The sequence below is a fragment of the Nerophis lumbriciformis genome, linkage group LG01 (assembly GCF_033978685.3).
Source record: "Nerophis lumbriciformis linkage group LG01, RoL_Nlum_v2.1, whole genome shotgun sequence".
NCBI lineage: Eukaryota > Metazoa > Chordata > Actinopteri > Syngnathiformes > Syngnathidae > Nerophis > Nerophis lumbriciformis.
Genome location: NC_084548.2, coordinates 54,902,466 through 54,927,656, shown reverse-complemented (window position 1 = coordinate 54,927,656; position 25,191 = coordinate 54,902,466). Strand labels below are relative to the sequence as shown.

Below are 25,191 nucleotides of genomic sequence, written 5' to 3'. Positions count from 1 at the left end.
CCACCTCACTTACACTGCACAAGTGTCAATAAAGAGCATGACGCGTTTTCAGTGAGACAAAATGTGAAGTAGTTTATTTTTAGTGTACGAGTACAACTTGTTTTAAAAGAAATAAAAAGGAAGCCCTTAATAGTTATGCCAAAACTAGGGAATGGTGTCATTGTAATTTATTCAAAAGTAATCTTTAATTGGCATTAACCGTAAAGGAGTCCAGTACAATTTTTTTTTTTTTTAAATCTTTAGACAATTTTTAAGAAAAACACCATTCACACACCACTTTTAAAATACCCATATATCTAGTTTTCTCAGTATTGAGCCCTCTAATCTAACAAGAGGCAAAGAAAGTAAATGTATCTGTCAAGGTTTAAATCACTATGGCTGCAGAAAGATATATACTCTATATAAAAAAAACAACCGGGGGGCATAGCCGAAACCCAATCCTTATTCATCCTCACAAGACGGCTTACATTAGTTTGAGTAAGGATGTGCGTACAATTCATGTTTGCCGTCTACTGCAGCAGGTCAGGTCAGATTAGTGTCTCTCTGGTTTGAGCAAGTCAGTGAAAACAGGTGCTATATAGTATGACCTCACATAAACCTGCATGGTGTATGAATACCCTTGCCTGCCCCAACAGTTCTAATTGTCCAAGGGCAGGAGCAGTTGTGTTATTACAACTGTGGGGTTACAATTTACTGGCCTATTTCAGTGGTTCAAACACTGAAAAAAGAAAGGAAAAGGCTCAGAAACAGTACTTGTCTAGGAATAAAAAATCGTCACTGTCATCGTCGTCGTCGTCATCAGCACTGAGAAGAGTCATGGCAATGAAGAAATTGAGCAGGTCTACGCCATCGTAGTCATCGTCGTCGTCATCATCGTCGTCGTCGTCATCATCATCCGTGTTGCACTAAGCAGTAAAATACATGTTAACTCGTGTTCACCAAAGTATGATTAGTCGAGGTTTGTGTGATACATACCAGAAATGAGCTACGTCGTGCAGACTTGTCATGCCGGTAAAGGCACTCTGTCTTGAAGGGGCAGCATTTGTATCGTGCATAGTAAGTGCAGCTACGCTTACTAAAAAAAAGACAAGAGAGAGTGTTAATTTACATTGGTCATTCATCCAAATGATTAAGAATTAGGATTGAAAATGATCTTGTTTTTTTGTTTTGTTTTGCATGTTAAATGTTCTTAAATTTCATCTGTAAATGTAAAAGTTGATCGTCCAAGCTAAAAACATTCCCTCCAAACGAACTAAGTGCTTACTTAGTATATAGACTATGGGGGGCACAACTTGACTGCTCACACAGTGCCTTTGTCCTGATGTCTACCATCTTAATCAAGAACAGTTTCAATCTGTTGAGTAAGAATGTTAATGCAAACGTCTGCACCAACAGAAATCCTCAACGTGTCTTGCTTGATCTGTGCTAAAATGTCAAAGGGCCAACAGACAACATGAATTAACTGTTTGGTGTTTGCACTTTGAAATGTTCATAGCTTGAATTTTGTAAGAAAAAAAAGGCAAAACTTTGATTTCAGTTATTAAGAGTCAACATTCTTAGTAAATAATGCAGTTGCTCTATTTTTTTCCTTTTTGTTTTTTCCCCCCCACATACTTCCCCTGGCTCACACTTCAGACATCCCCGTTTTAATAGCGCTTTATCAGAGTTGATCGTGTCTTACGACGTCAAATCTGTGAGCAGCCTCAACTACTTAGCTTGTAAGCAGGTGGACGAGAAATGCTATATAAATATATATCACTTCACTTATTGCAGCTATAAATAATCAATGGCAGACCTTTTTGTGAAGGGCACATCTAGACCAATAATCAATAGGTCAATTAATCATATAGTTAAGTGCATCCAGAAAGTATTCACAGCGCTTCACTTTTTCCACTTTGTTAGGTTAGAGCCTTATTCCAAAACGGATTCTACACACAAACCTCATGATGACAACGTAAAATGTTTTGGGGGTTTTCTCAAGTCTTTTTGACTACGATGCCACAAGCTTGGCAAACCTATCTTGGAGGACAAAATATGGATTGAATCCCTCTTGGAATAAGGCTGCAACATAAAACATTTGAAAAAGTAAAAAGCTGTGAATACTTTCCAGATGCACTGCAAGTTAAAATAAAAAAATAATTATAATTTTGCCAGCATCGATAAATGCCATGTTCGTGTGTGTTTGTTTCTATTTTTTAATTGAATAGTTACCCCCAAGAATCGAATGGGGCCCAAAAATTCACAGCCTTACTGGAAAGTCAGAATTTTTTATTTCCCAGTTGGAAATTTCAACTGACACAGGTGTCTACAACAGTACGTGAACTCGCAAATAAACTGCATTTCTTAGTATCGTTATCAAATATTAGGACGCCAATGGGGCAAGACAGGAAAAGGCATGCCAATAGCTAATCTAGTTTCAAACAACAGAAGAAATAAGTTCTTAGTAATTTGAGTGTAGATGGAACTACATTACAGCGAAAAATAAACCACTATTAACAAGTAGGTCAGTAAGAGCCTTTAAAGAGTAATGTAATAACTGTTGATGTGTCAGCATTGTCGCAGTTAGTACACAAAATGCAAATGGACGGATGCATCCATAAATTTGTGTGGTCTACATCAAGGCTAGGAGCACTATATGATCGATATTTTTATGTTTTTGTTAATGTATATAAATTCAGACACGGTAAGACTGAGCATACAAAGAATTTTAAAGGCTAATGTAGTAGTAGGGTTGTCCTGATATCAGTGTATTGCCATAATTTTCAAAATAAAGGGGCCCACAAAAAATGTCACATTGGCTTGGTTTTAACAGAAAATCTTATGATACATTAAACATGTTTCCTCTTGCACTCAAATAATTTTGAGAGATTAAAATAGGCATTAAACACAGTATGTAAAATTTCCAATTTTTCATATACATATAGCCTGCCATAATCTACAATTAGGTTAAAGTAGAATATAAAGCTTTACTGACAAAAATGCTTCATTATTCATGGTTGTCACTCTTGGTTTGGCTTTGAGAAAAATACAATAATACTACTAAAAAACAATACTATGGCTAAAACTACACAGATAAGACATCTAGTAAGTAATTCAGTCATTTTACCTGACTGTCTAAAACAATTTACCCTAGATGAGCGATTTGGCAACATGCCAAACATCTGTGCATGCGTCTATGTATCTGTATGTGCACAGCAGGGAAGCAAGTTTAACTATATTACCTGTCCCTTTTTAAACTCATCATGCAGATCTGGATGCTTGTTATTTAATTGTCTACCTACGTTAGAGGCAACTGCATTGCTACCTTTGCCGAGGCACGTTTTAAATCGCTTCCGTGTTTTAAGCTTATAACCTTTATTGAGTTTTGCAGCCCAAATACCTCCATATTGCACTTCATGCACCCTCTTTATTAACCAGTAGAATGTGTTTTTTGCAATTCTTCCTCCCCACACGCTTTTGGCTTGTATGCGCTCTGTGTACGCGTTTTGACATCATTCGCCTCAGCTTTGTACGTTAAAAAATAAGTACCGGTATTTTTCAAAGGCAATATAGTAACGTTTTAATTCATTAGTACCGCTGTACTTTTTTAGTACAGCCCTAGATATTAGTGTTTGATTTTTTTTTTTTAAGTTATTATGTACTATTGACTTTGTTTTGCTCAAACAAACAGCCGTTTATTTTGTCAATATTGTTAAAACGGTCAATAGCACTCACCATAATTTTAATACTGTTAAAATTACAGTTAATACATGTGATATCGGTATTGGCCAATCTCACCCATGAATGATCGGTATTGGACTCAGCAACATAAATCCCTAGTCGAAACATCCCGACTTGAAAAGAGCTTAATCGCAAAAAGCCGCTGCCTGACCAGAGCTCAGAAAATCTGCAGAGACTCCTCCCACCCCCACAAAGGACTGTTTACACTGCTGGACTCTAGAAAGAGGTTCCGCAGCTTAAGTAGCAGAACCTCCAGGTTCTGTAACAGCTTCTTCCCTCTCAGGCTGTAAGACTCTTGAACACATCATAATAATCCTCTCAATTCCCCCAAAAACTGATTAACTCGCTGGAATATAAAGACAATATAACATACATTGATAAACGCGCAATATATTTATCTGTACAGTACTCTATTTATTTATATTTGCACCTTATTGCTCTTTTATCCTGCACTACAGCAAGCTAATGCAACAAAATGTTGTTCTTATCTGTACTGTAAAGTTCAAATTTGAATGACAATAAAAGAAAGTCTTATAACATTAGGCTTTATGCATTAACCTCAACCGTCTATTTTCTAAGGGGAGACTTACAGTGCCACATGCTCTCTAGTTTCCAATCATGGAGTCAAAAAGTCTCAGCTTACCTGAATTTGTCTTTGAAGTCAGCTATAAGACTTTCCTTGGCCTGGCCTTCAACCCAGTATTTGTTGGGCACGTAAAAGGGGGATCTCACCCTGCATTGTGGACAGGTTCTAAAGCAGACAACACAAATATGTCAAACTTGTGAAAGGTTTTTTTTTTTTTTACAAAAAGGTAGACGTACAAGACCTACTTCACGACTTCTTGTCCGAGGTCCTTCGTTTTTCTCCATGTCATGATGCATTGTAGGCAGAAGGCATGGGTACAGTTGGGCAAGATTCCAAACATCTGGTTTCTTGGATCCATCTTTTCATACACCTTGTCCATGCAAATACCACAGATGACGTCTCGACTCTTGAGGAAAGCCTCTGATGTCCTGCTGGAACTAGAGGCCGCAGCAGCAGCACCCACGTCTTCAGTGGAATTGGTTGGGGCCTCCTGTCCAAATGACTTTAAACATAGGTAGGTAGGTATTTATTGTCATTGCATAAGTACAACGAAACGTTGACTTTAAACATCAACTCTAACCTATTGGGTTCAACTTTAACTCACAAATAAAGCGCACACAAACCTCTTTGCCATCACTTGCAGATGCCCATTCTGAGTTCTTAGGTGATCTTTGGTAAGAAGCATCTGCAGAAATTTTTAAAAAGGGGAAGAAGTGAAAATCTGATTGGATACACTTAATGCTGAATAGCAACAAATTACATTGGAATTGTTCCTCCGCTTGAAGGTTCCCAGTATTTGAAGTGTGGCGTTCCCGCCTGGACGTCATCTCAGACATCACTGACCCTCTGCGGTCAGCAGGAGGTTGGACCATGGAGGAGATAGAAGATGAGGAAGAGGATGAGGAGGGAGAGGAGGAGGAGGAAACAGTTTGTGCAGTCGCTCTTCGACCGCCACCATCCCCATGACTTTCAGGTTGAGGCAGGTGGATATACCTTGTCAAGAAACACAATCATTGCTCAGAAATGCACATTACTTTCTTCTTTATGGTACAACTGATCAAACAGCATTGTTTTATTACCTGCAGTGTTCACCATACCAGCATCCACCTTTCTGAAAGTATCTACATATTTGGGATGACAGTGCAGTGGGATACTCGTGTCGATAGTTGCATGTTTCGCCATACCGGCATGAACCATTTATGAAATATCTGCAAATTAAAAAAAGGGGGAAAAGGAACATATCAAAACAGATCTCGAGATGTGCATGAGATTGGAATGTGCAATTAGCAACATTTTATTACTCCCTGACAATCCGAAATGAACGTTTTACAAAAAGATAGGCAAAAGCTTAACATTCAATTTGGTTTACAATGGTGGTTACACAAATAAAAACTATTTATCAGCTCCGTTAATGAACGTTGAAAGTTAACGAATCCAACACGTATTTTGCCGCTTTGGAATTCACTACTCACGTTTAGACTTAAAGAAACTGGGTGACTTTATTGTGAGAAAACTAAGCCATATTTTTGGGGAAAATGGCTACCAGGGTGTAACTGAACTTTTCCCGCTTCGAAACAAACACCATCCACTCCCTTATGCCGAGGTTTGTTTCTTCAATAACCCTCGGAGATCCTAATCTCACTCTTTGGCTGCGGCTACACGTTAGCTACGACCAATCTTTAAAACAAGTCAAAAGTTTTGATTTTAAGACGACTGTCACTTGACATAAGCGTTAGACGAGATTTTTAACCAACATTACAAGTTGGACACAACACATAAGAAAAACACTTTAAAACTCTTCATTGTCTGATTTCCGTGCTGACGGTTAAGCCCACACAACACCATGTTGACGAACCAAAGACTCAACTTTTGGTTTCCGTTTAGAAACATACATCAGCTTCAGCGACGGTGCGGTTTAAAATGGTTGCTTCTCGATTGTGGTAAAAAATATGTATTTCTTTTGTCCAAAAAAGCGATAAATGTCGCTTACCTGCAGATAGTCCCGCTACGGTTGGAGGACGAGCGATCCATGGCGGAATCCTCCCTTGGTGTGTGTGTGTGTGCGTGTGTGTGTGTGTGTGTTTGTGCTGCTCCTGCTGCTGTGCATGCGATCTGGCCGCTTCCCCCAACCGACTGTTTAAACAGTTGGCAGTTGGTCGCTTTGCCAATTGGCGTAGCGACGAGCCAATAGAAACGTGACGTCCTCTTTGATCGTCACCGTTTGCAATCTACCCATATGACCTTTTATCTCTCAAAACTACTCTGGGACGTGCAGTCCAAGAGCCTCGTGACCAACGGAATGTCAGCACTCTTTGTATTAAGAGTAAATGTGGGTGCAATCAAAAGTTTATCGAGATATCATTTTTCCAAACATCTGACGATCATTTCGAGACATTTGGTGAACATATATGGCAAATAATCCACATTTTGAAGACAGACAGCGAGGTCGGTTTCAACTTCCGGTCCACTATCTCTTTGTTTCATTCTGTTGCAGCCTATGGAATTTGTTTGATCACGTGACGGAGAAACGTATTAAAAGAGCCTTATTCATTTGCGTCCCTCGTAAATAAAATGAATGAATGCAATTGACTGTAATTTAATGACAATAATTAAAATGTTCAAAAATAAAAAAAGTGCCCTGGATGCAAACTTGAACACTGGGAAAATAGCATTTGGTATGAGACTTTACCATAAATATTCAAAAGAATAAACAAGTGTGTGCTATCCAAACTTTACTTAAAAACAACAACAAAACAGTTTAGTTACAATTCACAGTCGTGCCTCGGCCATTCTACCGAATTGGTTCACAGTGAAATTGGAAATATCTTTTAAAAATGTTGTTTTCAAAACTTTGTCCCTATATATATTATATTTTACAATATCTGAAGTACACATTTCTATCAAAAGAACAGTCAACTTGTATTTTCAGAATATTTGGGAATTGTTGATATCATGCTTACTTACCTTGTGTAAAGATTGTTTTTTTAAATAATTAAGGTTTTTCATAATAAAACCCATAAAAATAAAATTTTGAACACATTTCCTTACTTCTTACTAATGAAATTAGTCAAAATCGACACGCAATCTTTCTTTTTAAAATGAAATGATCAAATTGATTTCATAGTTATTGATTTATGAAATTGAACATACATTTAACCAATCAGTGTCATCATATTTTAGTTGATAACTCAATATACTTTATTTTCTTTGAAAACACCGAGTGTTTAGGTAGTGACCACCAAGGTTGTATCATATTCCCTCAAGTTTATTGCCTAATATTAACTCTAATATTAAATGTTGCCAACACTTATGTTTTGTGGTAAATAAAATAATTTATTTTTGGATATCAGTTGAAAATAAGTACCCATGTGGGTTCAGTATTCAGCGGCAGCACGGTGGGGCAGTGTTTGTGCCTCCTAGGTCCCATTCTCGAGCTCTGGGTCTTTCTGTGTATAGTTTGCATGGTCTCCCCGTGACTGTGTGTGATCTCCCTGGGTACTCCGGCTTTCTCCCCCACCTCCAAAAACATACCAAAGGGGATATAGGGCCCTCCCACCTTAAAAGTTAAAGTTAAAGTTAAAGTACCAATGATTGTCACACACACACTAGGTGTGGCGAAATTATTCTCTGCATTTGACCCATCACCCTTGATCACCCCCTGGGAGGTGAGGGGAGCAGTGGGCAGCAGCGGTGGCTGCGCCCGGGAATCATTTTGGTGATTTAACCCCCAATCCTACCGATCTCAGGACGGACACTCTAACCACTAGGCCACTGAGTAGGTGGCCTGAGGATAGGCTGACACTGCAGGCCAAAGTGGCCCAAATCAGATTTTTTTTAAGATCTGTTTTTTTCCAGCTGACTGTTTACATTGCAAGTAAAATGGGATTTTTATCAGACTCCGGTGTAAATACACACAGAACCCAATGTGGCCCCTATGTCACTCTGGCCGTGTTTACACTGCACACCAAATCAGGTTTTTTTGCCCTCAAGTCACAGATACATTTTTTTTGCCAGTCTAAACACTCCTAAATGCTTCAAATCTGATCTTTTGGCATCAGATCCAGGCCATATCATGAAGTACTCCTGAATCCGATTGGAATCTGATCTTTAAATGTGACTTCCGACCTGAATGTGAGTTTTTTTCATCAGGTTTGGACAAGCTATGTCACTCGTGTGCGCTGGAAAGACGCAGTCGCAAGCGGAAATGGATATTTCACCACAACACCCGGTTTCGGTTTCTGATTAAGATGACTGAATTTCCAGTGCATCACTTTTCAATAGTGCGCAAATAATAGGTTATATGCAGTATATGAATATATATTTTGATTCAGAAGAAATAGCAATTGTCGAAAGACCGTAATTGACACCGTTGCGCACATTTGCTTACATGTGAGTTGACAAATAAAGCTCATATAGATCATATAGATAAATAAAGCTCATATAGAATTTATTTTCACGTAAAAAAACTAAAATTTTTAAGATGTTGCGACTTTTATTTTATTTTGTAGTGTTAGCGACTTCCTCCAGGTCAACTTCCTTTATTTTCACTTTATCAAAGGGCACATGCAAGTGACGTCGAGGCCACATTGGGGCCAGATTGGGGCCTGTGCGCGTTTACACTGGAGTATGATAAAAATCGCATTTTACTTGCAGTGTACACAATCAGCTGGAAAAAATCAGATCTAAAAAAAAATCTGATTTGGGCCACTTTCGCTTGCAGTGTAAACTGAGTCTTGCATGCGCACTACGATATAGTGAAAACAAAGGATGTTGCCTGGGAGGAAGTCGCTACTACTACAAAATTAAATAAAAGTTGCAACACCTTAAAAATGAGTGGGTTTTTTTACGTGAAAGTAAATTAAAGCAATATAATGGCAACACTAAATTGGCCCTAGTGTGTGAATGTGAGTGTGTTTGTCTATCTGTGTTGGCCCTGCGATGAGGTGGTGACTTGTCCAGGGTGTACCCCGCCTTTCGCCCGAATGCAGCTGAGATAGGCTCCAGCACCCCCCGTGACCCAGAAAGGGACAAGCGGTAGAAAATGGATGGATGGAATGTATGAATGGATGTATATAGTGTAATATATTTGGGAGGGTTGTAATCTGTTTATGGCTGTTAAGTAGAGGAGACACGGACATCAGCATGGATCTATGAGAGCTTTAATTTTCTACTCACATGTAAGCAAATGCGCCACAGGGTCAATTCCGGTCTTTCAACAATTGCTATTTCTTCAGAATCAAAATATATATTAATATATTACATATAGCCTATTATATGCACATGATTGACAAGTCATGCACGGAAAATTCCATCATCTTAAATAGAAACCGAAATCAGTTGTGATGAATTATCCATTTCCACTGGCGACTGCGTCTTTCCGGCGCACACAAATGACGTAACTCACCCATAGCTGACGAAAAAAATCACATTCCGGTCACATTGCGTTTAGATTAAAGTCACACTTGAAAAGATCAGATTTTAATCAGATTCAGGACTACCTCCTGATGTGGCCTGAATCTGATGCCAAAAGATCAGTGTTAAAGCACTTTACAGCGTTCAGATCAGATTAAATCAGATCTGTGTCACTTGAGGCCAAACAAATCTGATTTGGTGTGCAGTGTAAACGGGGTCTTTTTGGCCATATTGTGTGAAAGTGAGTGTGAATGTTGTCTGTTTATCTGTATTGGCCCTGCAATAAGGTGGCGACTTGTCCAGGGTGTACCCCGCCTTCCTACCGAATGCAGCTGGGATAGGCTCCAGCAACCCCGCGACCCAAGAGGGATAAGCGAAAGGAAATGGATATATTCAGAATTCAGAGAACAAGAAAACACTTCATATTACTGTCAGGCTTCTGAAAACTAATGTGCATTACTTTGGCTCCAAATTCGATTGGATAATTATTGCCAGTCGAAACGCTCCAAAGTGCTTCAAATCTAATATTTTCGTATATTATTGGGCTGTGTAATCCATTTACATCAGGAGGTAGTCCAAATCTGTTTGGATTCGGATCTTTTCAAATGTGACTGCAGTATAAACGGCAATGCAACCTGTTTGCGACTTTTACATCATCTTTGGTCGAGCTACGTCATTCGTGTGCACATCTTTTCTTCCTAAACCTTCAGTTCTTTTCCACCATCTGACGACTTCCCCTACACAACAGCCACGGCACAAACCCAATAACACGCTGATCTGTGGCGGCCAAGTTTTCTCTTTTGGTAGCGACTCCCTTGTTTATTTACAAAATCCAGTCAACTTCCTTTGTTTTCCTTTATCGAACTGCACCTGTGACATCGAGGCCACATTGGGGCCACATTTGGGCCTGTGCGCATTTATACTGGAGTCTGATAAAGATCACATGTTACTTATCCTGTGTGATGACTGTATTATGATGATAGTATATATCTGTATCATGAATCAATTTAAGTGGACCCCGATTTAAACAAGTTGAAATACTTATTCGGGTGTTACCATTTAGTGGTCAATTGTACGGAATATGTACTGCACTGTGCAATCTACTAATAAAAGTTTCAATCAATCAATACTTATAATTTAAACAGTGAGCTGTAAAAAAAAAAAATCATATTTAAAAAAAATCTGATTTGGTCCACTTTGGCTTGCAGTGTACACACAGTCTTTGACCTCCAGGTTTAGGGTTAGCCTTCTTTTGCTCCTGGCCAATAAATCGTTGATCACTTTCAACTTTCATTCTTCCTTTCTTTTATTATTTTTTCAAAATCATTGGTGTTAACTGGGTCAGCCTTCACTCTTTCTCCTTGTTCTCTCAACCTTTCTTTTTGACTTTTTTATTTTGTTTTGGCATATTGGTGTCTTGATTCTCTCTCTCTGAACTATACAATTACAGATAGAAACCAACAGTACATTAAAAATGTATGCTTATATGCTAGGATTAAACTACTTTGCATTTCATTTTGTCACTACCGAAATGATCATGTCACCCCCGAAACGTTATCATTTGTTTCCTGTGTGACAATCCTAGCTCATTTTGACCATAAGTAAATAATGCTAGCAAGCATATGGCTAATAAAACACACATTTGAAGAGTTACACAAAAACATAATATGTTGAATAAAAGCTTAAAACGTTTACGTAATTGAAGATAATTGGTGTTTGACAATTTTTAAAGATACACACTGATTTTCAGACTTTGAAACACATTTATTTAAAAACTACCGGTATATCATTAAGTTACTTACCATGCAGCCGTGATGGGCAATAATGCAATGTCACTTCCGGGTCACAAATGTAGGGGTGTGGCCTAAATTTAGAATCAGCCACGCCCCTGAAACTCTTGTGTTTCGGGAGTGACATAAAAACTATAGACATTATTTCTTTTAGCACTTTTTTAATTTAAAAATTAAACCTACAATAAATGTATGTCTTTCAACCTCTGTCTGAGCTTAATCATAAATATATTTTAAATTACAACATTGAAACAAATCTCAAAAATGTTTTAAGTGGTATTTTTATACATTTAAATGTAGGGGTCACGTTTGGGGGACAGCTACATTTCAATAGAAAGTACCCAACAAAAGATGATTTTGTATTTATTTATCTTATCACTACCTCAATTAATGCCCGGGGTTTAAACAAATCATATTATAAAGTAAGTAAAAATACATGTTGGTTAAGGGACAGCACTTTGCTTTTAATTTGGTAGAATGCCCTGCTTAGTTTTACTTAACCCAACAACCACTTCTGAAAAAAATGGATGAGTCTTCAAGTCACATGTTCCAAAGGAAGTCGCAAATATTCAGATCATTTGCCGGCCAAAAGTAAGTTCTAGTTCATTTTTTTGTTTAGCCATTTCAACTACAACGAGCCTTATTACATCTTAAATATGTTATTTATATTTCAAATACAATTGAGTGTTGAATCACTGTTGACGAGCATACATTTAATGTTAAATTTTATGCATTTGCTGATTTTAGGCTAAAAACTCCTGTTTTTTCAGTAATGAGACATCTTCATTGGAACCTCGCACAAAAATGAAAAATGATCATTTGTAAAATATATTATCAATATTATCAAGTTGATAATATACATATTATCAATATTATCAAGTTCTCAATAGCAATTCAACTCAGGAGTATAGCGTGAAAAAAATATTGTCCCCCAGTGGGATCATGACAAAAAATAACTGAGAAGTACCCTTGGAGGCGTGAAAAACCCTAATTGTCTTCTTTTGTTGTAACTTTTTTACTTAAACACAACAGCTCCTGGTGAAATGAGTCTCCTTTTGATATTTATTAATGTCAATCATTTGCATATGAGTGTGTCGGTAATCCACTCTTGGCCAGACACCTACAGACCGACCGCTCAGCACTCCGCATCCGACCTCTTACAAAGATAATAAACTGTGCAACTTCTCTTGTCTTTATTTCAGGTATTCTCTTTCTTATTCGATTCCTGTCCACAACAGCCAATATTAAGAAAATGCTTGTAAACCATTTAAAAAGATTTAAGGCAAGTGTGGAGATCATCCAATGAGATATTGTCATACAATAGAGGTAGATTAAGATGAATGAGGGTGAATCATATGGATAAAGAAAAGAAGGCCAAGAGCAAATGAGAAACACTTGCAACATTCAATTACAGCTAAAGGACAAATCCGTCTACAAAAGAAAGCTTGGGGCTCTTAAGGCCGAGTCTGTTTGTGGAATACTGCTCTGGTTTCATAAGTAAAAATCTAAATGATATTCCATGCATGAGGTGAAATCCCTCGCCCAGTAAAAGTTGGTTGGCATATTTAAAGGTATATTTGGTAAACCAAATAGAAATAATACATACAGCCCAATACGTACAGATGATGTGATAGGTCATGTTTTACAAATATAATTGACAATTACAAATGGACATAATTACAATGAGTAAACTAAGAAAAAGACACATAAAATGTCAGTTGGTGATAATTTACATGTCTATCTAAAAACAATGACTGTCCCTTGTACTTGAGAGGATCATGTATAGCGCAACTATTCCAAACAGACTGGTTGAAGCAGGTGTTTCGCATGAGAGTGGAAGGATTTGAAATAAAACCAAAAATAACTTGAATGTCAACTGACAGATGGATATCTTATTGCACAGATCTGCATTTAAAGGGAGCTCCACGCAGCTGTAGCCTGCCTACTTTGTGGCAAAGATAGAGGCTACTGATTAATGATGATGTAAACAAAAGCAACCTGTGCATATTTCGCTTTGACCAAAAACTGAGAACTGTTGACATCCAAACTGATGGCTTTCCTTCGCAGCGCCGCGTACGTTAACATGAAAGGTTTCCCCTTTCCAGCAAACCGCTGAGCCAAAGTGAGAGAGAAACTCACTAAAAACACTACTATCAGCTCAGCACTGCTCGGAGGTTGAAATGGGAGCAGCTTCGGTAAGAAAACATACCATTCTCAGTTATGTGACCTTTGTGGAAAAGAGAGACTTGCAGCAAATCATTCCAGACGCTCATCACACGAGCGCAAATGACATTGTGTGCTTACGGTACTGACGAGGATGACAAATATGCACATGACATTATGTGGAACAGTGTTTGTACTGAACACAGTGTATTGTTATAAGCATGCATTCAGTCTGTAACAGTATTGCTAAAGCAGTTTGTGCTGGAGATGCCTAATACATGTCTTTGTAGATCTCCTGTAGTAGAGGGTGGAGCGAAGTCTCCGACTCGGTCTTTTTGATCTTTTGGACAAGCTGAGCATTCTCGGTAACAAGTTGGCGCAGGTCAGCCATTTTCTGCAGCAGCTTGGGGAAGAGGTAGACACAGTCAGAGTGGTTTGCTTGCAGGTGGAGGTCTAAGGCCTGGAGGATGTTGTCCTGACTCTGCTCCACCTGCTTCACGTTCATCAAGCCGGGGCGATCTGGAGAGACATGAGTCGCAGTTGAGCAAACATGGGAGCAAATATTTGTGATGAGAAGTCGCTTCCCTTTTACCTCCACAGAGGATAATGGCAGCAACAAAGAGGGCCAGGTCACTGTCGTCAAGCTCCAGAGCGTTAAACTTGACAGCAAACTCAAACTTGGGTTCCATGATCTCACTGAAAGGCTTTCGTAAGCTGCGCAGGAATTCTCTGGTCACAAAGCCTTTACCGTTGGCCACCAAGAGTCCATCTTTATTCATGAGAGACGGCAGCATCGCAAAAATTGCCTCGTGAACGCCATACTTCAGCAACGTTACCTACAGAGGAGCACACATGCGCACTGGAATGATCTTTCTCCCAAAGACGGTACACAAATCCTGGGCAGCATGGCGCAGCCGAAGGTGGGGACAACTGACCTGGTCGTTAAGGTAGAGGTCGACAAACCCTGGAATGCTCTTGGCAAACTCGGTGAGCTCTCGCACCGTCTCCACTGTAGTGCACTGGCAGCGATAGAACACGTGGACCCCAATCTCCTTGGTCAGGGGAGCGCCTGGAACTAACTGGCTCCATACCAAACCACTTTCAGCCTGCCACAGTGTGTCCACATCGTAGATCACAAATGGCTAAGGGCAGGACATCCGTGAGACTTATTTTCAGAGGACATTCAATCTATACTGCTATAGAAGGTGACTAAAGTATATCAGAGTTAAATTCATATAGTGTTTTCTCTACAGAGGATATGATTGTGAGATCATGTGATAAAATGTTTGGTAAACGGCAAAAAAAAAGTGAAAGTACCGATGTGCTGCTGGTTTTTCCCATCAGGATGCTGCGGGCCCTCTTCTTGGTCATACTAAGGTTCTTCAAGTACGCTGTGTTGACTTGTTTGGCCAAAGTTTTCAAGTCCGAGCCACCCGGTTTTCCGACGTTTAGCTCCTCAGCAAGCAGTCCGGCCACCAGCTTCTTCCTCTCAGCCTCAGGCATGCGACCATATCGGATTGCTGAGCAAAGACACAAATCCAAGCACATTGGCATTTTATTCTACAATAAAAGCCTGAATTAAGTCATTTTTAAAGGCTCTTCTGAATTACCTGACTTGTACTATATATTGATGGACATCACAGATTACCCATTTTTCCAAAGACTGTGAACCAAACGATGTGTTACTTACTCCAGATGACCACATTGAGTAACTAGAACCTCTTATTGTTTGATTACCTTGCTTCATTGATCACAGTTATTCTAAACCCAGCATCAGAACTTTTCCTCTGTTGCTTGCTAACTTGCCCAACGTTTTAGACATCTTCTAGAGCAGGTTAGTTTGGTGTCCTGGCTTAATTTCTTCAGGTTACTGGTGTGTGTAACAGGAAGAGAAATAAACTCACTCACCCTGACTTACTTGGAAAAAGCCGTTTGACAGGCCCTGTTGGTTTTATATGTGTAAATCTGTAGACCCTGTATATGATCTAGCCTTTTACACTTTCTCCCCTAGGTCTTTTCAAAATCAGAAGTTCAGGTTAATGTGGTTTGATGCTTGAATTTATGAAAATGATTAACTCCATAAAGGGAAATTTGTATCACAGTTTGTGGGATTAGGCAAAAAGTCATTTAAACTTTGTGCAAGAACTTCTGGCATGAATAAAATCATTTATTTCCCCTACGGACATTCTGTGACATTTCTTTATATCTCATTGAATAATTAACAGCATGTTGCCATTTGCAGGAAATGGGTACAGTATCAATGATGGTGTGAATACTGCTTGTTCTAATGGCTATTCTTAATGATTACAGTAATTACAGTTACTCTATGGGTCAAAGCTGACAACAGCAAGGTTTTGGGAAAACTAGTGCAAAAACAAAATGTGAGGGTTCTCAGCAGGCTGCAGGTCAGATGAGTGTAAAACCGAGTGAGAGAGTAGAAGACATATCTTACTCACCATCATGAGACATTCCCAAAGATAGGCACTTCTGGAAACGACAATATTGGCACTTGTTGCGATTCTTTTTCTGAATTTTGCAGGAACGCTCGCAGCGCTCATATTCCAATTTCATTCGCACGGTTCGTCGGAAAAAGCCCTGGTTGGACCAAATAACAACAATACAGTAAGAGGGGCACACTGCAGTCATATTTTTGAGATTTGTAGTAAAATACAATACCTTACAACCCTCACAGGCATGCACACCATAGTGGAAGCCAGAGGCCTTGTCCCCACAGACCTTACACTCTACGCTGATGCCAGCGCCTGTGCTGTCTTCTCGACCCAGACGCAGCTGCTCTGACAGCGAGGGAGAAGGTGTGTGGGAAAGGTCTGCTTAGAGAAAAGCATCAATAGTGAGGCTCAACATATCCACTGAGAATGTAACAAGAGCTTGAGAAAAAAAAAAGGTCTCACCCGTGTAGCTGGATGCTGCACTGCTGTGATTGTTTTCTTCATCTGGACTTTCTTTTCTCTCCTGGTCCCCTTTCTGACCAGATGCGTCCTCCTTCTCTCTGTCCTCCCTGTCTTCACTCTCATTGGCTTTCAAGTCTTCTAGGTCCGTTTGATCCGATGCACTCGCAGCCCCGCAGCTGTCTGAACCCCGCGACTCCCCCCCTGGCGCCGGCCACCTAACATCAGCCGTATCCTGAGGGGATTTAGGCTGACAGTAGCCGTTGACCCTGTCGTGCTGCTCAGAACCAGTCTGCTGTAACTCTTCCATGGTTCCTGTTGAAGCTGACGAAGTTCCTGTCATGTTGCCATCATAGCCCACTGGTTGACAAATGGAAAAATCAAAGTTAATGTAGTTCTTTCTCAAGAATGACATTAAACTGCTCATACACGTAATGGTGTTGACTATTGCACTTTTGTAAAAACGTATACTAAAGTGTAACTTACCAAGATGCTCAACAGTTCAGTAACAGTACCGCTGGGTTAGCCTAAGAAATACTTAAGTGCTTGAAGTGCTTAAAAACAACGCACAAATTAATTCCATGTAGAAGTTTCCGAAAGAAAACTGCTCATATGTAAGTATATAGAGCAGGGGTGTCAAACTCATTTTAGCTGCATGGAGGAAAATCTATTCCCACGTTGGCCGTACAGGTAAAATCATGGCATAAAAACTTAGAAATACAACGACGATAACTTCAGATTGTTTTCTTTGTTTTACTTCGGCCCAAAATAGAACAAGCAGTTTCTGAAAATGACCATATCACAAATAATCCTCTTGAAAAAACACTTCAAGTTAGTTGAAAATTCTAAGTGAAAAATTGGTGCAGTTTTAAAAACACCACAATGAATTATACTTAATCTAAGTGTATCTACAAAGCAATTAAACTTTAAGTCACAGCCCATCTAGGATTGCACAAAAAACTAAACAAAGCATAACTAAAAACTATGTATCAACTACCTCATTTGTCATTTCCACATATTAATCCTGTGCTAACCAACCAAACCATACAAACTGAGGTTGAAACTATTCAAAAGGGTTAAAAAACCCAAAATACAAAATTAGAAGACTGACAGTATTGCAGTATATCACACACTGTTCACTTTCTTTAAATTTGCACAGAAGAACTATATCAATGTGCACTGTCTCATGTAGCATTTTAAGTGGGGTCACCAATGGTTTGTTTTACATTGGGTCGAGGGGGAGGTGTCACAGCCCGGCTTTACGTGTACCTCTTGCTTTGTATACTTGCTCGCCCTGGTATAAACGATTTACCTGCCTAACAAAAATAGTATTGCGACATCCGGTGGACACATTTAGAACAGCAGTTTCTTTAATTTAAAAGCTGTCATCTTGCGGGCCAGATTGAACATGTTCGCGGGCCGCATGTTTGACATCCCTGATATAGAGAATAAGAAAAGTAAACGAAATAAAACATAATTTTATAGTTTATCTCAAGTTCATACGAATATTGACAAAGTGTTCACTGCAACTGCTACTCAATCTTGTTGTCGAGTCGACCCCAGCAGCAGGTTGTTTCAACAACTTTTTTCCCTGGGGGGGCAAACAAGTGTCTTCACAGCCAGCTGCAAGTGAAATCAGAGTGAAAATGCCACATGTATGCACTGTTCTCACATGTGGGACTCGATCAAATAAGTACTTTTTTGGAAAAAGTTGTAGAGTTCTTAAGATAGTTCATTATACAGGTAAAAAAAAAAAGGTTAAAGAAACAACAACAAAAAAGAGAAAAATGACTGCTGCTGAACCCGCCACTCTTTTCAAGTGAAGCCTAGTCTAAACACGCTCAGGTTTGCAGTGACCATTTTGTCAAGGTCTCTATGAACTTACAAATAAACTGAAAAACCTGTTTAGTTACTTTTTACAGCTTTCCTTAGAAAACTATGGTGTGTAATGGATTTGTGTTGTTGTTTAGCGCGTATGGAGCAATTTTTAGCATCAAGAGATTCTCACCAAATACCCTCCACTAGCTTTATTTGTTCTTCAAAATTAACTTTTTATTAAGCCTAATGATTATTTGATTGTTTATTAGGTGTTCTGTAAGATGTAAACGTTAGGTTTAAAAGCTTAGCATTATCATGATACAGCTGTTCTTCTTATGTTGATTGTTTTATTGTCAATATTTATTGTAAGTCAAAATGTAATGTATTTATTATATTGTCTGTTGTAAATGTATGTTATATTTGTCTGTAAATGTGTGGTTTTATGGTGCCTGCCTTAGGACAACAGATTAAATTGAGCTATTGCCGCTAATTCTGGCATATTTACTGTGATGCTTTGCTCATATGTTGATCAATATGCATTGTCTTAATCAAATAAAGCTTTTCAATACAATTCAATACTGTATGTTGTTGCTATGGGATATGCTATTTTTGACAATATCTGGTGGTACCTCAGCTTACAAGTGCCTCAGCTCACAAGTTATTTGGGATCAAGCTGTCCCTGGCAATGAAGAAAGTGAGCGCAAAGGACAGACCTGGGAAGAAGCGGATGAACTTACATTAAAGAAGGAAATCATCAAAAACTATCACTGAGATGTGTGTGTGTGTAATTTCAATGTTGATGAAGTGCATTCATTAGAAAAAAAGGATTGAGGTAATGGCAAGCCGAAAAATAGTTTAAACTATTTTCCATAAAATGCACATTGATGCTATAAGTGTGTTTTATCCAATGACTCGATTACTAAAATAAGTACCGTATTTGTCGGACTATAAGTCGCAGTTTTTTTCATAGTTTCGCCGGGGGTGCGACTTATACTCAGGAGCAACTTATGTGTGAAATTATTAACACATTACCGTAAAATATCAAATAATATTATTTAGCTCATTCACGTAAGAGACTAGACGTATACGATTTCATGGGATTTAGCGATTAGGAGTGACAGATTGTTTGGTAAACGTATATCATGTTCAATATGTTATAGTTATTTGAATGACTCTTACCATAATATGTTAATTTAACATACCAAGCACGTTCTCAGTTGGTTATTTATGCCTCATATAACGTACACTTATTCAGCCTGTTGTTCACTATTTTTATTTATTTTAAATTGCCTTTCAAATGTCCATTCTTGGTGTTGGGTTTTATCAAATAAATTTCCCCCAAAAATGCGACTTATACTCCAGTGCGACTTATATATGTTTTTTTCCTTCTTTATTATGCATTTTCGGCCGGTGCGACTTATACTCCGGAGTGACTTATTCTCCGAAAAATACGGTAATAGCTGCAGCCCTGATTTCAACTTCACTTTCAATTTTGGCTGTATTACAACTATTTTAGCTTGTAACTCTTTGAACTCTCATAGGCACTGATTTTATAGTTTGGCACCGCTCTGTGTGCAATTTCTACTTTCCACCCACAGTCTGAATGCTTCTGTATATAGTATAATATTTAATATTTAAACAACACATTCAGAACATTAGTTCTCAGGACCTTACCTCCTTTTTGCACTATTTTTCTTTTCTTTCCTTCCTATGTTTTGCATATTTGTAGACTGTCGCACTGATACTGGAGTTGCTTTTAATCTCATTGTACCTGTGTATAGTGACAACGAAAGGCATTCTATTCTATTCTAACCTTGTTACTTTCTTGTCATAATATTATTACAGTGATACCTCGGTTTTTGTATACCGTGGTAGCACCTTTATTTCTACTTCTGTGACTTGCGTGAGGAGCAAAGTTCATGTGCCTTACGGGATGAAGTTGTGTTTAAAAGGCATTGCGATACTTGGTGTTGTGTGTATAACCCAGTCCTACTCAAATAGTGGGGTAGCCCCCCCTGGGAGGGCACGGTGCAATGCCTCGGGGAGGATGCTTTTTTGCCTTTCTACAACATGACGAGGGGCAGCACAGTGGTTAGTGCTTGTGCCCCACAGCGAGAAGGTCCGATGACTTCAGCTTCCTCCCACTTCCAAAGACATGCACCTTGGGATAGGTTGTTTGGCAACAGTAAATTGGCCATAGTGTGTCAATGAGAGTGTAAATGGTTGTCTCTTTATCGGTGTTGGCCCTGCAATGAGGTGACGTCTTGTCCAGGGTGTACCCCGCCTTGCGCCCACGTGCAGCTGGAATAGGCTCCAGCTACAATACAATATGACGAAGTGCATGTAGCGCTCGGCTTAACTGTGACTACGGTGGGAGAGGAGAAAAGATTGGTGTGTTGTTTTCTTTAAAGGGGAACTGCACTATTTCGAGAAGTTTGCCTAAAATTCACAATCCTTATGTAAGGCAAGCACACGTTTTTCTTTTTTTTAATGTATTCTAACTAGTAAATAAATCTGCTTACAATGTAGCCTATGGGAATTGCTCTATTCTGCCTATAAAACCATGAAAAAAACAACCAAACACTTCCATCAATGTTTTATATACCGTATTTTTCGGAGTATAAGTCGCACCGGAGTATAAGTCGCACCTGCCAAAAATGCATAATAAAGAAGGAAAAAAACATATATAAGTTGCACTGGAGCCCGGCCAAACTATGAAAAAAACTGCGACTTATAGTCCGAAAAATACGGTACACACTGTAAGTATATATGTAATGTAGTAAAAGGCACATTAATAATAACATGTAATAATTACATATTTTGCTTATTTTAAGCATATGGCACTGCAGTAATTTCACAACGTTCGCGTTTTCCTTCAGCAACATCACTTTACTACATACTGTAGACACCATGAGAGCCAACAAACATAATAAAACATCACTTAATGTACAATGTCTGCTCTTTAGCTGATGCCTACTGTTAGAATTTGAACACATTTCTGTTTAGATAAAAAATGACTCATAATCCTCTCAAAGAAAAAAGGGGGGTGGAACGAAGCGTATTTTCGTGTCTTTTTCACCATTTCTGGGTCAAAGTTGGCTGTAAAAGTGTGCCAACTTTTCGGTCGGAATAGACGCAATCTAAGCAGACTTTTATATACGAGTTAGGATTGTGAATTACAGGAAAATTCTATAAAAACATGCAGTTCCCCTTTAATGTTAATAAGGATACAATGTGTATAGACAAATGATACTATTTATAATCGCAGGGGAGAGTGGGGCACAAAATATTTTCTTCTAACAGAAAAAAATTGAGAGGCATTGGTCTTATCCAAGACAGCAGATGTGTCAGTTTACATCTTTAATAGTGTAACAATATACAATGTACCTAAGGGTAAAATATAACGATTTAAAAACAATAAGTGGTGGAGTTTATCAATTATCATATCGGAAGGTTAAAAAAATGCAATAGTTTCATATGTTGATAAAAAGTCAACACTCCTAATCGGAATATTACAACCTTACTACTATTGGCCTCCATTCGCCAAACTGCTATCTGCTGATTACAAAAACAAATTTGAAATGTCGGTTCCACTCCTGTGACAATAGAAGCAAGCATAGATGCATTACATTAACGGTTCCCAAGCGAGGTGCACAAACACTTGCCAGCAAATATATTACAAAAACAAGTAAAGATTCCCAGGAAGCACAAGGATGAATGCTGAGAAGTTCTGTGTGTTCTCTACTATCTTTAAAACCTTGTAAACGCAGTCTATGACAAGAGTGAAGGGCCATCTGTATTATTGTGTGCACAGTGTACAAAGGGACAGGGTGCATGCACTATGTACACACTAAACTGTGTTGATCTCAGGTGGGGGGGCCAAAGGAGAACAGGGTGGGCAATTCTATGAGTGGGTGAGTGGACAATACTTCCCAGGAAGCCCCCTAGTGGAACTGAACAGTCTACGTAGCATTTTAGCGTTGGCTCTGACCAGGAAAACAGCCTGTGTCAGCTTACTGGAAATGAACGAAACATGATGAAAAGTATGTGTTGGCTGGTTCCTTCGCTACAATTAATTGAAATCACACATGCTAGCATTAATTTGAATCAAGGTCAGTGTTTTTCAACCTTTTTGGAGCCACGGCACATTTTTGTTCATTGAAAAAATGCGGAAGCACACCACCAGCAGAAAACATAAAAAATTTAAACTCGGTAGTTGATATTGACAATAAAAAGTAATTGTTGCAATTGTTGGATATGAATTCAAACCATAACCAACCATGCATCACTATAGCTCTTGTCTCAAAGTAAGTGTCACATCACGCCGTGACTTTTTTGGTGTTTTCCTGTGTGTAGTAGTGTCTTGCGCTCCTATTTTGGGGGCATTTCCTGTTTTGTTGGTATTTTCCTGTAGCAGTTTCATGTCTTCCTTTGAGCGCTATTCCCCGCACCTGCTTTGTTTTAGCAGTCAAGACTATTTCAGTTGTGCGGGCGCTATCCTTCTTTGTGTGGAAATTGTTCATTGTCATGTCATATACGGATGTACTTGGTGGATGCCGTCTGCCCCACACGCTGTAAGTCTTTGCTGTCGTCCAGCATTCTGTTTTTGTTTACTTTGTAGCCAGTTCAGTTTTAGTTTCGTTTTCCATAGCCATCCCTAAGCTCCAATGCCCTTTTTAGGGGCACTTGCCTTTTGTTTATTTTTGGTTTAAGCATTTTTTTTTTGTCCTGTCCAGCTTCTCAGGCAAATCAGGACGGCGTGGCGCAGTGGAAGAATGGCCGTGCGCGACCCGAGGGTCCCTGGTTCAATCCCCACCTAGTACCAACCTCGTCATGTCCGTTGTGTCCTGAGCAAGACACTTCACCCTTGCTCCTGATGGGTGCTGGTTAGCGCCTTGCATGGCAGCTCCCTCCATCAGTGTGTGAATGTGTGTGTGAATGGGTAAATGTGGAAGTAGTGTCAAAGCGCTTTGAGTACCTTGAAGGTAGAAAAGCGCTATACAAGTACAACCCATTTATCATTTATTTATTTATATAGTTGATGTAGATGCCCATGTCGACTGTTCAGATTTACTTTAAAAAGATATCTAATGGTTTAAGCATTAGATACGAACCTGACTCTCGCCAGATCCTTGTAGTCCGCTGAGCTACACCCACACAAGGATCTGGGCTCGAAGGCAATGTAAACTCCTTGAAGATAGCAAAAAATAAGGAACCAATCAAGATCGCCAGGCGGGATTTCATAGATGTGGCGTAGCGCTGAAGCGACTGTTTGACTCAAACAACAATGGCGACACGCAGCGAGGAGTCGTGTGCTGACATATTTTCTTTTCTTTTTTCCGATCGTCTACTGACATTGTTGTGTTGTTTCAGTAAAAGTTCTCTAACTCTTCGCTCTGTCGTTATCCAATATGTCGGCTGTTCTGTTTTGTTTTGGATCATCAGCGTCACGGGTTGATTTCGATGTGAGTGGTTGAAGTAGCACGTCATTCAAGATAACGAACGAGTGGTTTATCCAATCACATACAGTGATTTTTTTTTTTTTTACCGCCTTCTGAAATACATCTCCTATTGAGATGTCCCAGATCCTTGTGTGGAGCTCAGCGAACTACAAGGATCTGGGGAGAGTCAGGTTATTAGATACAATGTTTACAAAGCAATTAGCCACCTGCTGCCACCTACTAATATGGAAGAGTATTACACAGTTACCCTGCCGAGCTCTAGACAGCACCAGCACTTTATTTGCAGATTATAATTACTGGTTTGCATAAAATATTTTTAACCCAAATAGGTGAAATTACATAATCTCCCACGGCACCCCAGACTGTATCTCACGGCAATACCTAGATTCTATGTATTGCCATCCGGTGAGCACATTGTTTCGGGGGATAATAAGTTAAAGCAATAGCAATCAAAACATAAACAATGGTAGAAGCAGTTATAAGGGCTTTAGGGTCTGTCAAGAGGCCGTCGAAGAGCATTGGCACGACATGCTAACTAAGCTAGTTAGCGCCTAACCTTGATGGACACAACTATGTTAGCGTGGCTGACCCACATTCCCCTATATATATATGTGTGTGTGTGTGTGTGTGTATGTGTGTGCGTGTGTGTGCCTTTAAAAAACACACCGACGCCACTTTACCTCTCCGAAAAAAGTGCTGGAGGTTCACAATCCGTTGACGCACCGACAAAGCGTGGCCGTGCTCCCGCGAGCAAGTGTCGAACACAGTCCCAGAGTTGCACCGCCGATCGATCCGCTGTTGACAAGTTTGTTTGAAGTCGCCAGCTAGCCGCACAAGCTAACGTCACAGGGCTCGCACAAACTCAACATTGACTCGGGCCTCCGTGCTGAAAACGTCCACATAGAGTCTAAAGAGGGGAGAAACAACCACACGTACACCTTCCGAGGTACGCATTATCGTCCGTGTCGGTCAACTGAGTTTACCGATAATCCCGAACCGACTGACTTCTTGTTGTTTCCCAGTTTCGCTCTGCGTACCCCCCATGTTTAAATCCCACCCACCACGTGACGTCACATGTCAAGACCTCGCTGCCGCCTGACGACAACAATCCAGCAAATAAACATGCACTTATTTGGCGCTTAGAAATTGTCACACATATGCGGTGATCATTGGCGTTGTTAGGCCTAATATTCTTAACCCCCCCCCCTAAATAATTTGGTGTTATATATATTTATTTATTTATTATTATTATTTTTTTTTTTTTTTTTTATTTTTTTTACAAATACATGCCGACATTTTCATTATAAAGTGGCCCGAATGTGAGTTTAAAT

The 25,191-nt window shown here is 39.4% G+C and overlaps 2 protein-coding genes across 2 annotated transcripts; both read right to left on the bottom strand.

Moving 5' to 3' along the window:
* Positions 1–393: 393 nt before the first annotated feature.
* On the bottom strand, positions 394–6,538 carry mkrn4 (makorin, ring finger protein, 4). Its single transcript, XM_061987147.2, has 8 exons — positions 6,297–6,538; positions 5,386–5,514; positions 5,067–5,299; positions 4,930–4,991; positions 4,552–4,808; positions 4,364–4,471; positions 976–1,075; positions 394–905 (listed from the first exon to the last, which is right to left on the bottom strand). Exons 1-8 carry the CDS (start codon positions 6,335–6,337, stop codon positions 741–743), a joined length of 1,095 nt encoding a protein of 364 aa, XP_061843131.2. The 5' UTR covers positions 6,338–6,538; the 3' UTR covers positions 394–740.
* A 6,146-nt stretch (positions 6,539–12,684) lies between these two features.
* On the bottom strand, positions 12,685–24,769 carry ppardb (peroxisome proliferator-activated receptor delta b). Its single transcript, XM_061987128.2, has 8 exons — positions 24,541–24,769; positions 16,584–16,940; positions 16,348–16,499; positions 16,128–16,266; positions 14,989–15,191; positions 14,607–14,813; positions 14,264–14,507; positions 12,685–14,190 (listed from the first exon to the last, which is right to left on the bottom strand). The coding sequence occupies exons 2-8, from the start codon at positions 16,921–16,923 to the stop codon at positions 13,943–13,945; spliced, it is 1,533 nt and encodes a 510-aa protein (XP_061843112.1). The 5' UTR covers positions 16,924–16,940; positions 24,541–24,769; the 3' UTR covers positions 12,685–13,942.
* Positions 24,770–25,191: the final 422 nt, after the last annotated feature.